The sequence below is a fragment of the Pagrus pagrus genome (assembly GCF_965226575.1).
Source record: "Pagrus pagrus genome assembly, chromosome: 19".
NCBI lineage: Eukaryota > Metazoa > Chordata > Actinopteri > Spariformes > Sparidae > Pagrus > Pagrus pagrus.
In genome coordinates this window covers 23737557-23753830 of record NC_140203.1, presented here as the reverse complement: position 1 = coordinate 23753830, position 16274 = coordinate 23737557, and the positions used below count along the sequence as shown (strand labels likewise).

The 16274-nt window shown below is 39.5% G+C and overlaps 1 protein-coding gene across 1 annotated transcript in view; it reads left to right on the top strand.

Annotated features, from left to right (window-relative positions):
* The first annotated feature begins 1546 nt into the window (after positions 1–1546).
* Positions 1547–16274, top strand: part of atp8b1 (ATPase phospholipid transporting 8B1) — a 33726-nt gene continuing 18998 nt past the window's right edge. The window contains exons 1-3 of the mRNA XM_084384017.1: positions 1547–1843; positions 14846–15025; positions 15306–15403. Of these exons, the coding sequence (XP_084240143.1) occupies positions 14863–15025; positions 15306–15403 (261 nt within the window). The 5' untranslated portion in view covers positions 1547–1843; positions 14846–14862. The remainder of the gene's footprint in view (positions 1844–14845; positions 15026–15305; positions 15404–16274) is intronic.

Here is a 16274-nt window from a genome sequence, read left to right as displayed (position 1 = left end):
CATCCACATGCATTTAAATATTCATGTTTGGCTTGATAAAAAAAGAAAACTTACCTTGATTGTGTTCTGCAGCTCTTATTTGCTCCAGTATGTCAGTAGCATACTTGTTATCTGGAAAAACAGATCTCATTTAATAAATGCCATCCACATTTCTAATGGTATTAAGATGTCATACTTTTCATACTATCTATCCATCCATCATCCATCCATCCATCCATCCATCCATCCATCCACACCTCTTAAGGCCCTGGCAGACCAAACTTACTTTAAATAACTAGCTGCAGCAAAGGTTGACTGCTGTGTGGAGCGTCACGTCTGCTGTATCTCAACCAAAAACACCCCATCATAATGACTAGCACAACAGGTTTTTCACAATGGCACTTGCAGCACAAACATCTTTAGGTGGCACTGCTGGCTAACAAATAGAGTACTGAGTCCATCGGAACTGAATTTTGAATGACTTTGTCATAGAGACCAGAAAGCTGGTGGGGTCCCTCCAGACTGGATCACATTACTACATCTTACAGCAGTTTCTCCTGTGATGAGCAGTCGGCACCTTGCATGGCAGCCTCAGCCATCAGTGTATGAATGTGTGTGTGTGTGTTTCAGTAGACTGGAAAAGCGCTACATAATGCAAGTCCATCCATTTACCATTTAACACTAAGTAGGCCACTAATGTTTGTGGGAGAAACAAAGAATAGCTTAAAATGTATCTAATTTTTTCTTTTCTTTCCTTTCAATGAATTTAATTTGTGACTATTCATATCTCTTACTGCACCTGCCTAATTTTTATTCTTTTGCATTGCCTAATATGTTTAATTACATTATAGCCTTTTTAAATGTTATATTCTATGTGTTTTCCCCTTAAAATAATATTCATTATTATATATTTGGCCTTTTCACGGCTCTATTGATAGAGCAGCTGAAGGGTGACAGGAGGAGGGGTGAGAGGGACGGGGGATGACATGCAGCAAAGGGGCCACAGGTTGGATTTGGGCCCCGCCGCTGCGGTGAGAGCACAGCCTCTGCACATGAAGCACACGCTTTGCCAACTGAGCTACTGGGGCACCCCCACATCACATTTATAAAGTGGATTTTTTTATTTACTCATTTTCATTCCTTGCAGAAGTTATTTATTGTGTCTTGTTATCATCTCTTTTACTCATCTTTTATGTCTTAATAATCTGTATTGTTACTTTTAAAGCAGGAATTTCTATATTGTTATCTATTCATGAAGTATTTCCAGAGCATCTAATGTTATCTAATGTTGTTTGATGATAATATACAGGAAGCAACAAATCTATAGGATTTTTAAGGAGCCCGAATGTACTTGTTTTACGTCCTTAAACTGATTCCACATTTTAAATAATTCTTATTCAAAGTTTACAGAATTAGCTATGTTACATATTTACATGACTGATTATTCACTTCCATGACAAACCTAAAGGCTCTTCACGGATGATTAAAAAGGTACAAACACTGAAATAAAACGACCACCTGCTCCAATTAACAATTCAATTACACACCTTTACCTGTGCGTCACGTGGCCACAGCACGTACGCGCCCACTTCCGCAGAGACAGCCTCCCTGGATGCCATGCGTTGTTTTTAACGAGCTCCCTTTTTTTGGTTGTTGTTGTTTTAACCGTTTGACGTGTCGGACCGGTCCGGCAGGTTTGTGCGGGACAGAGCAGGTGAGGCTGCGGGGGGAAGAAAGGGCGGGGAGCCGCCGCCGGAGCTCTCTACAAGCAGGAAGAAGAGGAAACATGGTGCGGTGACAAAAACGCCCGGACACGACTGAGAACAGGGTTCATCTTTTGATATCACTCTGCAAAGGACACGGGGTAAGTTTAATGAGATATAGAAATGTACCTGTGTGTGTGTTGAGTGTGTGTTACTGTGAGTTATGAGGCTTCATTGTGTTTGTAATACTACACCGAGCAGATGAGTGGCTCACCTGGGCGGCTCAGCTCAGCTCAGCTCAGCTCTCCTCTCTGAACACTCTGCTGTTATGAGCTCAAAACGTTCACTTTAAAGCTCGTGTTGTAGTCCTGGTACTTAAACCCTCCTCAGTGTCCGGGTTCTGCCTCTGTTCAGAACTTTTGGACTGTTCCCTGTAGTTAAAAAAAAGTCCTGATGTCCTGAAGATTTCCAGGTGTTCCAGTTCAGTCCTGTCAGAGTCCTTAAAACGGCTCAAACTCTGCTGACTCTCTGCCACATCTACAAAAAGGTCTGTATAGTCACAGTTGAGGGTTACAGACACTCAGAACAGGAGTTTTAATACAGCCTACAGTAAAACAATAGAGACATCACATGATAAAATCACCAGAGAAATGTTTGTGCTTCACTGGCATTATGTTAGGGTTGAAAAAAGTGTTTTCAAAGTAATAGTTTCTTGTATTTTGTCCATACATTTTAGATCAGTTACAGTAGACTGAATATTAGAAACACCTCAGTTATTAAAATTCAGCGGCAGCACAAGCCAGGCTACACCCTCCACATGGTGATCATGAGGTCGGATCAGCACCTTTTCTAAAACAGTAATAACAGAAACCCAATATTCTAACCTTCATGAAAGGAGGTTTACTGTAAGACCGCTGTAGTAGTCTGCGTTAGTTTTAGCTTGATGGGTGAAATACACCTGTTGATGAGTGTACATAAAGGAGTGCAGAAATAGTAGTGATATACACAAGTGTCGCGACTTGGGGCTGATGCTTTTCTCCCTCTCCTCTTCCCCATTTCTCAATCACATCCCACCCCCTGTACATCTTACCACTGTCTGAGTCTTTCCATTGCATAATCAAGTGTCTCACCATGATGAGGAAAATATCTGTCAAAAAAATAACACAAAACATAAGGATCTGTTATACAAAACTGAGTTATGTTAACGTAAAACTTATTTAGTGATATTTAAGAAAACCTCCCTCAGTTTTCCCTTTAACATCTGTAACATGAACGGATGTTTGTATGGAGGCTTGGAAAGTGACATGAAGGAAAGTATTTGAGATTGGGTTTGGGGGAAGAGATATTGCTTTTTTTCTCACAAAATGCATTGCATTGGCTTTTGATTTTTACGGATTTTTATTTTTGTGCCATACCAGCAACAGCAGCAAAACTTCTGACCCATGTCCTTCAGAATAAAAGCTTTGTCTGCATGACATTTAAAAAATCCATTAAAAATATGGAAAATAAATTGGAGCCCGGCTATTGTATCATATTGGCCTATCACAGATATATTGTTAGCTGTGTATATGTTGTCTGATATAGGGCTATATCAAAACTTAAAAAAAATGTTTTCTTACAATTTTTATTTTTACAGAACATTATGCAGAAAAAGATGCTTGAGCTAATTTTTTGTCATAGTGTGTGTGTGTGTGTATAAGATCAGCTGATATGTCAATATCAAACTTTTTTCACTCCCTAACATCGGTATGGGCTTTGGCCCCAACATCCAGTATCAGTTCTGCTTCTACATATGATTTCTGTTGGTATTATATGGCGTTTTTTTTTTAGCTTTTCTTTTATTCTATATTTTATTGTGTTTACTGGATAAAGTAACTTCTTCAGGACTCTAAAGATTATCTAAATTTACCAAAGGCGAAGAAGTTTCTTTGCTGATAAACTGGAAGCAACTGTTAGACAGGCAGAATGCTGACTGTACATCTGGTTTGAAGAAGACATAGCTTTGGTTAGAGGGGACACAAGCCAAAACGGGTGGGAACCACTGCCGTCAGATACAAGCGTTACATTTGAATAAGTGTCCATGATGCGATTGCTTTTTGATTACCAATGCACAGTGACAATTAAATTTCAAATACATATTTACAGCATGTCCCTTCTGATTAAGATTTTTGTCGAGCAGCTAAATTTTATTAGTCTTGAAACCTCAGTTTTTTGTCGCAGGATAATATTATAGTGACATTTCAGCCAAACTCCATCTTACAAGTTGGACCACTCATCAAAAATGCAAAAAAAAAACAAAGTTCCCAAAGTACTGTTCGACTGCTTTGTGTTGTTTTGTCATCCACTGTTTTGAAGCTCCTAAAAAAGCAGGCTTATTATTATTATTATTAATAATAATAATAATAATAATATTAATACATTTAATTTATGGAGAACTTTTTTTTATACTTAAAGACACTTTACATAATCACATTATACAATTATTTTCGTGGCAGTATGAGTGTTTGGAGGAGTGGGTCGCTGTAGGAGTGGTTTGAGAAGTTTCAGTCTTTTGTCTGCTGTGAAAACTTTTCACCATTCGTCTAATCAGTTGGCTATATCTGCCATAAAATAGATTTAAGGTGCAGTGTCACTTGACCTATTCAACACATACAAGAGTGACGGAAAAAATAAGCTTGTAAGTATTCAGGTTGGTTGTGAAACACACCCACGTACACTCAGTCGTAGCTGGTGTTGTGTGTGAACACAGGGGCCGCTCCTGGTCGCGCGTGTCCAACCAGCCATGGCTGTTTTTCCATAAACAAGCAGTGAAGCTCTTCTTCTGCAGACGAAGCAAGTTTGAGTCCTTTTGATTAGGGAAATGTTTGTCTCCTTATGGAAATGTTTGACCTTAAGAACCAGGGACTGAGAATTTGAATTGTGACTTGAGAGGCAAATGGATTGAAGGTCACGCTGAGGTGAAGACATCATGGCAGAATCTGAATATTTTCCATATTTTTTGAATGTATCCTAATGAGGGAAGATGTCCTTTTAAAATGCATTTATCCTGAAATTGTCTTAATAATGTCTACTACTGTTTAGTAGGTAGCAGTTACTTTAGCAGCAAGTGAAGCTATCTCTCCCAGCTGAGGCAGAGCAGCCTGGAGGACAGCAGAGAGAAAACTGGAGGATATTTATCCATAAAATATGATCCATTTTCACCCAAATCGGTGAATAAACAGTTACAGCATCATAAATATTAAGACACTGTTAATGGACACAACATTTGTATTCCTCTATCATAATCCAGACAAATGACAAACTCTAAAATACCATTAAGAAAACCTACAAAACGACTTTTGTGTGATTGCTGGGGCTGATACTGGTGTATGGGTAGGAGATGGAGCAAGGCAGTGTATAGCTTCATGGCTTGAGCTCCATTTCAGAGGTTTGGTTTTCATCTTGGACTAAGGAGTTTCTGTCCAGATGAAGGTGTTTCGTATGTTTTCAAGAGGAAATGAAAGACTTGTAGAATGATATAAAATAGATAGAAAAAGGACCCAGTCATCTAAATATAGATCCATAATACTACCAGTGACACTTCAATCCAGACACAACCACTTCTGACGAACCTGTTACAGTCACCACTCAGACCGACTTGATATACAACATAGGCAAATTAGGAGTCAAATACGATTTGACTTCATCGGGGATGATGTATGTGTGTGCGTGTGTTTGTTTGTTGTTGGAGGAGGACTGCATGATTTTTCTTTGGAAATGTCATATCTTATGATTTCTGCTGAGGTAAAACATAATGACTGAGGCTTTATACTCGCATGAAAAGCCATAAACAAAGACATAGAAAAATCCTGAGAACATCCTCCAAAGAGGAGTTGAACTTCCGACTCTGGCAGTGTTAGTGCCATGCTCAGAGGGTCTGGCAGTGTGTGTGTGTGTGTGGGGGGGGGGGGTCACATGTTGAAATAGCAGCTGGTATCTCCGTGGACTGACTGTCTGTTCATGGATTCACTGTCAGGACTCCAGCTGTGAGTAAAAGACTGAAGAATCTCAATTTACACTCAACTCATTAACCCTAATTACACTCCACTAACAGCCCACACACGCACCTTAAACTGATACTACACTTACTTATATGTTGGAGGTGATCACTTAAGCGAGCTGCTGTGAGGGAAGTAGTAGTACCAGTAGAAGGTGATGCAGGTGTAAGCAGAGAGCAGTGGATAGTTTGTGGTTTGTGCTGCTCTACATGCAGAGTCACTGTATTAATTGGCAGTCCAGCAGAGAACAGGCAGCTATTGTTTCTTTTTGTTTTCCACCTGTTTGTTACAGAGACAGCTCAAAAAGATTCCCCTCAGGTGCTGCAGAAACCCGACTCTGCCTTAATCTGACTGATAGCATCAGTTCAAGCCGGGACGCTCAGTAACTGACATAAATACTCTCTGCTGTGGCCCAGACCTCTGTCACACTATGAACCGATTCCAAAAAAATAATGAATGAGTAAAATATCTTTCACTTTCACCATCACTTCAGAAAGACTAAGACATCTGTGACAATTGCCCCAGAGGTTTTCTTTTCTTTTCTTTTCTTTTCTCGTGCTCAGTTTGTCAGCAGGAGATCTCAAATACAGAAAAGAAACAAGCTGCCATACAGCCTTTTTATAGAAGCAAAAATCTGTTTTTTTTTCAGAAATCAGTCCATGTAGGCTATGCTCTTTATTTCCTGACATTTTAATTTGATTAATTACAATTTTTCCCCTGCAAATGTCATCTGATCTTAGCCAAATGTAGTACAGTGTAGAACATATATGCTGAGTAGTTGAAAAAACACACTGAAGAGGCGTTTTTGTTATTCCAAGTAAAGATTTTCCCAGATACCCTCGCCAAAATCTTCTACCATGTCCTGGAAAAAATGCCTCTGGGTATTGTGGGGGTTTTGGCATGTGTTGGCTTGTGTGATTGTGATACCTTTTGTGTTCAAGAACTTAAGACAAGCATTGAAAAAAGGACAGTTTCTCCAAACCTCATTTCCACTGTTATAGGTAAATATTAAAAGCATATTGCTTAAGATTGAAGTTTTGATACTATTTACTTTGGCAATAGCCGTTCAGTGTGTCACCTCTCTATAAATAGTTTTCATTGTTGACAGTGGTGTGTGGCGTTCCTGTGCAGGATCCACACTGCATAACCAGACACAAAAATAAGTAATAATCCATATCCTTATTGCATGCAATGCTGTAAAATCTGAGGCCATTTTGTTTATAGGTGGCACTAAATTAGGATTAATTAAAATGACTGTAACTCGGTGGCCATGAGTTTTTGTCATTAAACAAACACTTTCCTGTTCTCACAGATTAGTACTCAAATATACACATTTCTGATGAATTTTGAGTTCAAGCAGCTGGAAGCATTGTCGTTGTTTGAGCTAACTTCCTGTTGATTTTGTAGTTGGCAATCCCGTCCTTCCTCTCTACGTCACCACACTTGCACGACTCCTTTCTTTGTTTCAAGGCAGCTCTCTTTGCCTCTTTCTTTTCTTTTGGCCTGTTTTCCACTGGGAGCGCTGGAATTGGTAGCTTTCCCTGCTCCACCGTTGCTGGTACCACAACAGGAGGATCCTGCACTCTGCCTGTAGCCCACGCAGACACGATCGCCTCTTTATGGAGTTCTCTGTCCTGATTGGATAACTTGGGCAGGGATACCAGAAAATTTCTATTCTTTTCTACTGCATGAGCAGGTAGAGGAGAGACATGGGTTATTGACCAAACACTCTAGAACAGTGATTCATTTTGGAATATAAAGCTATTTAATACTGATTTTAATAAAAGTATATCGCTTACAGCACCTTTTAAACAGAAACGTAGAACTCGAGAAATAAAACGTTTCCCTCCCATGATTAGTTTGATCTGACTTTAAAGCAAGAAATCTCTGTCTGTCTGTCTCCTTCTGTTTGTATATCTCTTGCATATTGCCATTTCACATTGCTGGGGACTGCAGGATGTACGTTGTTGAGTGTGAAGTTGTTTGGATGAGAATTGTTAAAGATATCATTAAAAGAAAAACATTTACCATTGAAGGCTCCAATATGGCAGCCGCACAACACCACACATAGCTACAACATACAGCAGCCTGTCAGGTGTTTTTCCGAACAGGTCATTTGGACACGCAACATGTTGTACAATAAATAAATAATAAGTCAATAAACTTTGAATAAACAAGCCAACAGCAAGCAACTCAGCTTGGTGTTTGATATAAACACTGTCACATCACAGTGGGGCGGGGCTTCAGGGATCTCACTAGCTGAGTAGGACAAAGGTGCTAATTAAACTGCCTGAGAAGAACAATCTGCGCATGCAGGATAGAAATAACAAGAGGCGGAGGCAGTTAAACTGGCGAGTAGGAGTGCAGTGATATATTGTAACACATACATATATACATGTGACATGTTCAACTAGTAATTTCTGCATCGCTGGTGTTATGGTAACGTTATGTTACACCTTGTGTCATCTAACATTGTAATTTGGCTCTTTATATTATACTTTAGCATAAACACTGATCCTCCAGTTCATTGAAAGGGTTTCAATGATTTAATTAATTTATGTGTCACAACAATCTTTTGAATTTGAGGTCCAGTGATGTAGAAATGAGATGATGGTAATTAGATGGTTGAATTAAATATTGAAAGATTATTGATTTATTAAATGATTACATTTAATAATTGTTATATTATTTGATTAATAAAAAAATCAATAGGTGCAGCCTGAGCCTGTGTTATACCCAGAACCATGTAGGCTTCACCCTCAACGCAGGTCATACCTAATGAGATGTCCTCAAGCTACATCACACTCCACACTGTGACAACAAAGGCTTATCGAATTAGCTAAGTATTGCAAGCAGCAATATCAGAGGCTATTTGATCGGGCACTGCGCTTGTTAGTGTGCACGTGCAAGGATCGCGGCCTTCCTTGATTACAGGAAAGTCTTATCACAAACATAAAATATATATGTTTTATAGACTTCTTTTTTATCCAGGATAGAGCTGGAACAGAGGACAATAGACAGGTAAACAGAAATATCTACAGATCCACACAGTGTTTTTTTTGGTATTTTGGTCACAAGCGCAGAAACAGAGCCTCTTTACATTGTGTTTTGTTTGTCTAAAGCCTCCTCCTCACCTCTCTGTTAGAGCTGAACCTCCTCCCTCCTCTCAGGTTTCACCGTCGTCACCCAGGTATGTTCTCCTCTGACCCAGTCTGGGAATCCCTCCCCCCTCTGCCCTCCCTGCTCTTTGTTGTTGCCACAGTGACGCCCTGGGCCGCACACCAAAACTGGTTTTCTGAGATGTGCCATCCTCACTACCGATCCTCCGATTGGTTGTTTTTTGTGAGGCGGGCGCGGCAGCGATTGTTGAGCTCTCAGGCCAGAAATGTATGAATTTGTCTTTTCTAATGAGCCTGTTGTCAGGCCTGGTAGATGTCTCCGGCAGTGGTCCAGATAATTCTTGTCAAACTTACTTAAGTACATTTCTTAAACAGGTTTTCCCCCTGAAAACAAGGGCCTGTTTTTACTGTTCTTTCTTCATTGTTGATAATGACAGTGACCATCTGTCATTGTGTTTCAAAGACAATACTAAAAACAATCATCCAATCTAGCAGAGAAGGTATTGACCAAAATGTTGAAGTTGATCTGTTTTTGGATTCTGGGTTTTGTTGTTAATAAAAGAAATTGAGAATACAGAAAATAGGGGAAAAAACACTTCCTGAATCAGCTGCCTTGCAACTCGATTAACAAGATTAGTTAAACTAAATAAAATGAAAAACAAAGCCAGTGTTAAATTTATCAAACTAAACTAACAATGTTCTGAATATAAGCTACACTTTTCTTTTCTTAACATGTTTAGCAAAGGTCTGCTGGATAAAGATCAGTTTTTCTCTCCATCTTGTATATGTGTCAGTATGCTGTCTGAATAACTCTTGCAAAACCGAAACTTGATAGCTGGCCAACATCGGAGCACTCTCATTTACATGTTGTTCCCACATCCATCAGGTTTCCCCCCTCTGGTCATGCAAACCCCCACCCCACTCCCCTGCAATTACTCTATGTCCCCTGGGCGTGGGGGTGTGGTTCCTATACTTTATCTCCTATAGATCCCCATTAAGTTAAACCAGAGAATAGTCAGCTTTAAAGAAGGGAGAACGAAAATACAGTAAATAGAACTAGAACTAGCCTGTGTTTAAGTTGTCGCTGACCCCGCTAACAGATGACAATTGGCTTCGGTCTTGACGAGTCGCAGCATGTTTTCACGCGATGCTACGTTCACAGCTACAACAATACTGCTAACTTCATACTCACCATCACGCAGCTGTCTTTCTTAAACACACACTCGCTAACGTTATGCCTACAACCTACTCACCAAGTTATTCCTTCAAGGAGTTTGCCGCTTGTAGAACACATCTTGGTTTATAACACATCTTAAAAATTCATTTTTAAAATAGTTTTCTGATGCTTGGGACCGTCGTGTCACCAGTCCTGCAATACAAAACTCCCAAACTACAAACTACTCTAGACAACTGCACTGCCTGACATCTTGAGCCAACCAGATTTGTGAGTTACACGTCAATGATTTAAGACACAACATTTAACATTTGGCATAAAAACCAGACGGGACACAGTGTCTTATTAACTGTCTTATTCATGCCAAGCAAGTTCATTGCAAGTAAAAAGACGCATTTCTTTTGTCTGTTTCACAATCAAGGAAACGTTTTTATAAATAGTATGCATGCCTTCAGTGATAACAGGTTTCTAAAGTGTTTGTGGATGAATGCAGGCATGACGCAGCCTTTAGTTCATGTTGTGTACTCTTTTGGTGTGGCACGTTGTTTGACAAGATGTTGACAATGGTAACATTTACCGTCAGATGTAGATGTCCGATGTCAAGGTGTTTCCTTTAGTCGTGACTCAAACTGTGACAGACACACTGATATCAGAAAAACCGACTGAACACTCCTATGAAGACAGCTTTGGGTCATCCAGAAGTTTGAACATATTCTTCCTTTTGAGAAGGAAATTATGAGTTTTTGTCTCATTGTTTAATAAACATGTTCTGTGAGAACTTTTTATTCCATGTCAACTCAAAGATAAAAAACTAAGGAGTAAGTTCTGTTTTTTAAACGGTTGTAAACACGAGTCTTTCAAGACTTTTGTAGTACTTCTTATTTAAAATACATATTGAGAGTTTAGCCGTCATCTTATTTACTCACCACTCCAGGGTTCCCTCCTTCTCTCATTCTTTCCCTCCTCCTCATAGTATTTACTAAGTCTTTGTTTTCCTCCCCCTCCTCACTCAGTTTTCATGTGCAGACTTGTGTGTGAACAGCTCATTCAATCAAACCGCCCCATCTTGAAATGGAGAGTTTGCTTTTTTTAAGGAACAGTTACAGGCATGTCCTCTGGCTACAGCTGCTTTGTGTTGACACCTATGCACAAGTGATATTTGGGTTCATTTGTGAAATAGACAAACAATGTAAAATATTGTTTTGTATTGCATTGATACCTGAAAAAGTTCAAGCTGCCCTGCTGACATCTTTTCTACTGCAGGAACTTGACAAAATGGTATTGTGATGTAACATGTAGAAGTCACGTGTTCCACTTCTGTTTAATCGCTTCTCCATAAATCTATAAATAGTGACTAAATGATGAAGTGATGGCATTTTAAATTCAACTTGTAAAGTGTCAACTTCACTGAGGCATCTTAAAGTTCTGCATGAACACTTCCCTGACTGTCATTCAACACCAGCCATCACCACCAACTTAGGAACAGAGGGCAGATTGTGACCATGTTTTACATTTGGTCAGATACTAAATTGGTGATGCTCATCTTGGGTGTCCACCTTGAAACTTTGGTTGCTGGGTTAAATATATGTGTGATTTCAACAACAATTTGAACAACATATTTGAAACATAGTCTACTTTCATGACTTCAACGTTGTGTTCTATCAGAATCAGCTTTGTTTGCAAAATGTGAACACATCCAAGGAATTTGGATGTTTCTTGTTTCTCTCAATGAACTTGTGCACTAATAGACAAACGGCAGTAGTCCAACACAAGCTAATTCGTTTTCCTGATGTTGAGCTTCAGGTGATTGTCGTTCCATGTGATTAAGTTCTCTATCAGTCCTCTGTACTCTGGTCTCTAAGAGAAGAAAACATGTTTGGGAATTATTTCAGTCAATGTTGTGTTAACTTTCATGTCACCAAGAACTACACTTGATACCTTTTTATTACATTCCTTGAAACTCCTCATTACTTACATTATATTAGGAGACTGGACAGACACTGGTGTAAACTGCAACCTGATTAGTTGGCAGAGGAATACAAGTGGTAATTCTAGTTTCAAATAAGTGGATTGGATTTCATCCTTGTGTAGCTTACAAAAATGACGGTGTACACTATACAACAACTGTATACTCACAGTGCAGGATCCAAGTCTTTACAGTCCTTACACTCAGTTGTTTTTTGGTCCACCTAGCTTAAACTAATGCAGTCCAATACAACAGTCGTATTGTATTGCATACAACATTTTGAACTGTATACGAATGATGAATAAAATCCTCTTGGAGTGTCTGAAGTCCCTCTTTTTTTCAGATGGATTTTGAAGATAAAAATAAAATGTTCAACCAACCATGAAATGGTTGCATGAGTGAGACTGAAGATGGACTGAAACAGAGGGGGAAATGTATAACTAATATAGACCCCAGACATACAGTAGAAATATCTGTCTGTACTATCTGTATCCCTCCTTTTCAGTCCTCCTGAAGTCTCTGTCTAGTCCTGTTTAGCACTTTCTAGGTGAGTTTGTTCTAGGAAACCAGACTAATGAAGCTTATCAGCTGTGCTAATGGACTCCTCTGCATCATTAAACATTAAGCTGATAGGAAGCGCCTACCCAAACTTGGCACCTGCTAACCAGGAGCTTTTAGATGGTTTGTTGCACAGAACCATCTGTAAAGGCACTGCTAAAAACTGTTTGGAAAAGGGCAAGCACTCTCAGAAAATACTTGGCAGGTAATTTGACGAACCATCTGTCGATAACCATCTATCGCAGGCTAACTTCAACCAATCAAAGCAACCGTTGGAGAGCAATACCACCAGTTGAGTCAGTTGGTAAATTAAACTCTTATCAAAGCCAGTCGTGAGGAGAGCGAAAACATCTTTTCCATTAAGAAATGCCTTCAGCTGCATCCTTTGCTCGTCTTTCATTGATATATTATCTCCAGTTCTGATATAACTGATGCTCTAGCAGCTACGCTAACTTCTTTAAGTGGCCATTGTTTCCTTTCAAGCGAAAAGTTGCTTCTCTCACTTATTGTCACACACGCCAGTTGGTCCAATGCTGGTGTGTTCGGCCATGAGTGCATTGCCTGAAGCCTCGAAAAAAAGATGGATTTGTAAGATCACATTACAACTACAATATTTGTATTCATGGTAATGAAAGAATATGTTGGACAGTCTAACAGTGTGGCTCACTGATGTGCTTTTAATGAACTACAATGGAGCTCTATGGCACAGAGGAAGAAGATATATCAGCCTTCGATAAACACAATTCTTGTTAGTAGGACACAGTCATTGTTGATTTGGTTTGTACCATCCCAGAATCGAAAAACTTTGGTAAGCCTGATCAAAGGTTGACATTATAATGTGTGTTAACTGAGTTTCTCTCAGTCTTTCAAACTTAAACTGGACACTAGGTTACAGGTTCCATGAGTCCTGAGTAGAGAGTGACAGTGAGCAGAAGGGTGTAGTCACATTGACCTCAGAGTCAAATATGCATATACATGAATATGAATATTCATATTCATGCATGTGACACTTATACACGCAAACACATGCTGCAGCGTCATCCCACACGCATCATATTATCAGGAGGTTTGCCTGTCAAACCTGATCGTAAACTTGAACTGCAGCTTTTTATTTCTGTATCTATTCACTGAGTATTGAAGATTGAGACACAATAGATCAGGGTTGATTCTTTTTTTTGTTTTTTTCTACATGAATTTCTTGCTGTTAAACATTTCAGGATAGTTTTTGTTGTTTAAGTACAAATGCATGTAGTTTAATTTCTTAACATTTTGGACTTGATTTCACTGTTGTTGCAGCCATCAGTTGACTGTTATATATTTTCATTAGTGCCTCTTTTCCTTTTTCTCTGAGCATCTGAGGCCTGAGGATTCATTAATCCATCTCCAGTGTTCAGTTATTCAAACTGTGCATGCATTTGTTCGTTGATCCTTTTTTCATTATTTTTTTTGTTCAGTCTATACCATTACAGAGTTGGTGAGTTAGTTTGCCCATTTATCTGGTCTGGCCTTAAAAACATGATCGCGCTGTTGCTATCCGAGGGGTTATTTCAAGTCCTGGACCTTAGGTGTACTGTATGCTCAGTGCTGAAACCAAAAAATCCTGAGGGCATCAGTATGCTTCAATGGCTAAACGCCGCAGGTTGGTGTGGTGGTGCGGCAGTGTCACTCCATGGTCACATGGTGTGTGTGATGTGTGACGTATAATATATATTAGGACTACACAGATTACCAGTTAAAACTGGACTATTTTTTGTCGGGGAATAATGCCCTGCAGTGCATACTTTGTCATATTTGTTTGTTGATGATTGAAAATTATTGAATAAAATATTGAAATAAAAATGACAAGTTTTAAAATGTTATTTTGGGGTAAATTCGTTGTGATATTAATCGAGTAATACAAAAAATTACAGTTAGGTGCAGCCCTAATGATGTGTGGTCCGACCAATGCCAAAGGCAGAAGTGTTAATACTAGTTCCAAAACAGTCTGCTGCTGTAGTCTGCTCATGGCTGCAGCCCACTGGTCTTTCTTTTGACATGGTCAAAGATGAAAGGTTAAAGGGTCACTAATGTCATCACTAAAGTTATAAGGATGCATCCCCCAGGAATACTTGGAATACAGATGCATCCCCCAGGAATACTTGTCTGTATCAGATTTTGCAGTGGGCAACTCAACAGACCAACGTTGCCATCCCTAGAACCATTCTGGTAAAATAGCTGACTTGGATGGTCCTGGATGACTGAGAACCTTCATCAACAAATATTTCATGCACCAATTATTGAGCAACTCAAACTCTTCTTCTTTCTTAGAGAAACCTGAGGCGCTAAGATGAGTCGGAGGCGAGCCGACTCCCAGGGTTCCCTGGGGCCTGACGATGAGGTCATGCCATACAGTGATGATGAGACGGATGACGAATTGGACGCAAGCTCGGAAGAGGAACCGGAAGAGCCACCAGGAGCCCCGCAACCCCCGGTAGAAGCTAAACCCAGCGGTGAGTGACTACAGACATACTAATAATAACTTACGTTAAAGTTATTATTATTTTAATAAATTATTATTTTGGGAAACCCATATTTCAAGACATCTTTCATATTAGCTATCAGCTTCATATTAGTTCCATTTTTGTGTACCCAGTATGGAGATGGGTCCTTAACACAAAGAATGGAAGCAGGTGGAAACTGCTGGCTGAGCACAACAACAACATTATTAGATCATATATTCTGTAGTTTATGTTAAGTAAACCATTTTACTAACTTTTTTTTTTTTTCCAGAGATGGGATGGAAGGTGAAAGCCAATGACCGACCTTATCACCACCTGCCAGAGTTCGAGAAAAAAGTCTTCCTGTGTATCAAGAAGAGCAGATACTCTGTAAGTTCAGCTGTTTACATGAAACTGCTTGTTAATGGACTCACCTGAAGGTGCCTTTATCCACCTTCCTTGTTGGTCCTGATAGAAACTAATCCTGAGCACATAGCTGAGGGAAGGTGACACACCCTGGACAAAGAGCAGGATGTTTAACATATTTTAGATGAGCTATTCAACGTGCTGATTATTCTTAGACTCATCCAACTATCATTGGATTGATTTTCTTCCTTCAGGGCTGTTGACCTCTTTTCTCTCAACGATTAACCTGCAATAGGGCTGGATGATCGTGCCTGTTTTCATATTGTCTAATTGTATGATTACTTAAGAGAGCCAATGGCAAGGAAACACTGGCCTGCAGGACTGCAGGTCAAGAAATGTAAGTCACCTCACTAACAGTTAAAAGTCTATGAGGGTACGGTCACACAATTTCCAACAAGCACTTGGATGTGCCAATGATGAAGATTTTAAAAAACAGTCCTTGATGATCATGCAGCTTTGATTCAAAACAAAAACCAAGGTGTGCCGTCATTCACTTTGATTTAGTTTCTCTTGCAGAGTCTCAAAATTTCCATAGAAACAAATTTGAACTCATGGCCCCCTGGAGGAAGGAAATCCACCTCAAACCTGCTCTAAACCCAAACTGAATCTGATACTTTCTGGAAAGGTTTCAATGGTGCAGCAGAGCTTTGCTCTGTTGTCTTGTCTTTTGTAGGTCGATCTAAACTAAAAAATCACTTGCACCTGAGATAACCTTTTATGTTTCAAGGTATGCTTTGTAAAAAAAATGTGATCGGTGGAAACATTTAAAACATTTAGCTCAGGTAAATGGAAAAATGTGATGCAGGCTCCAACACCAACAAGGAAAGCCTGTTTT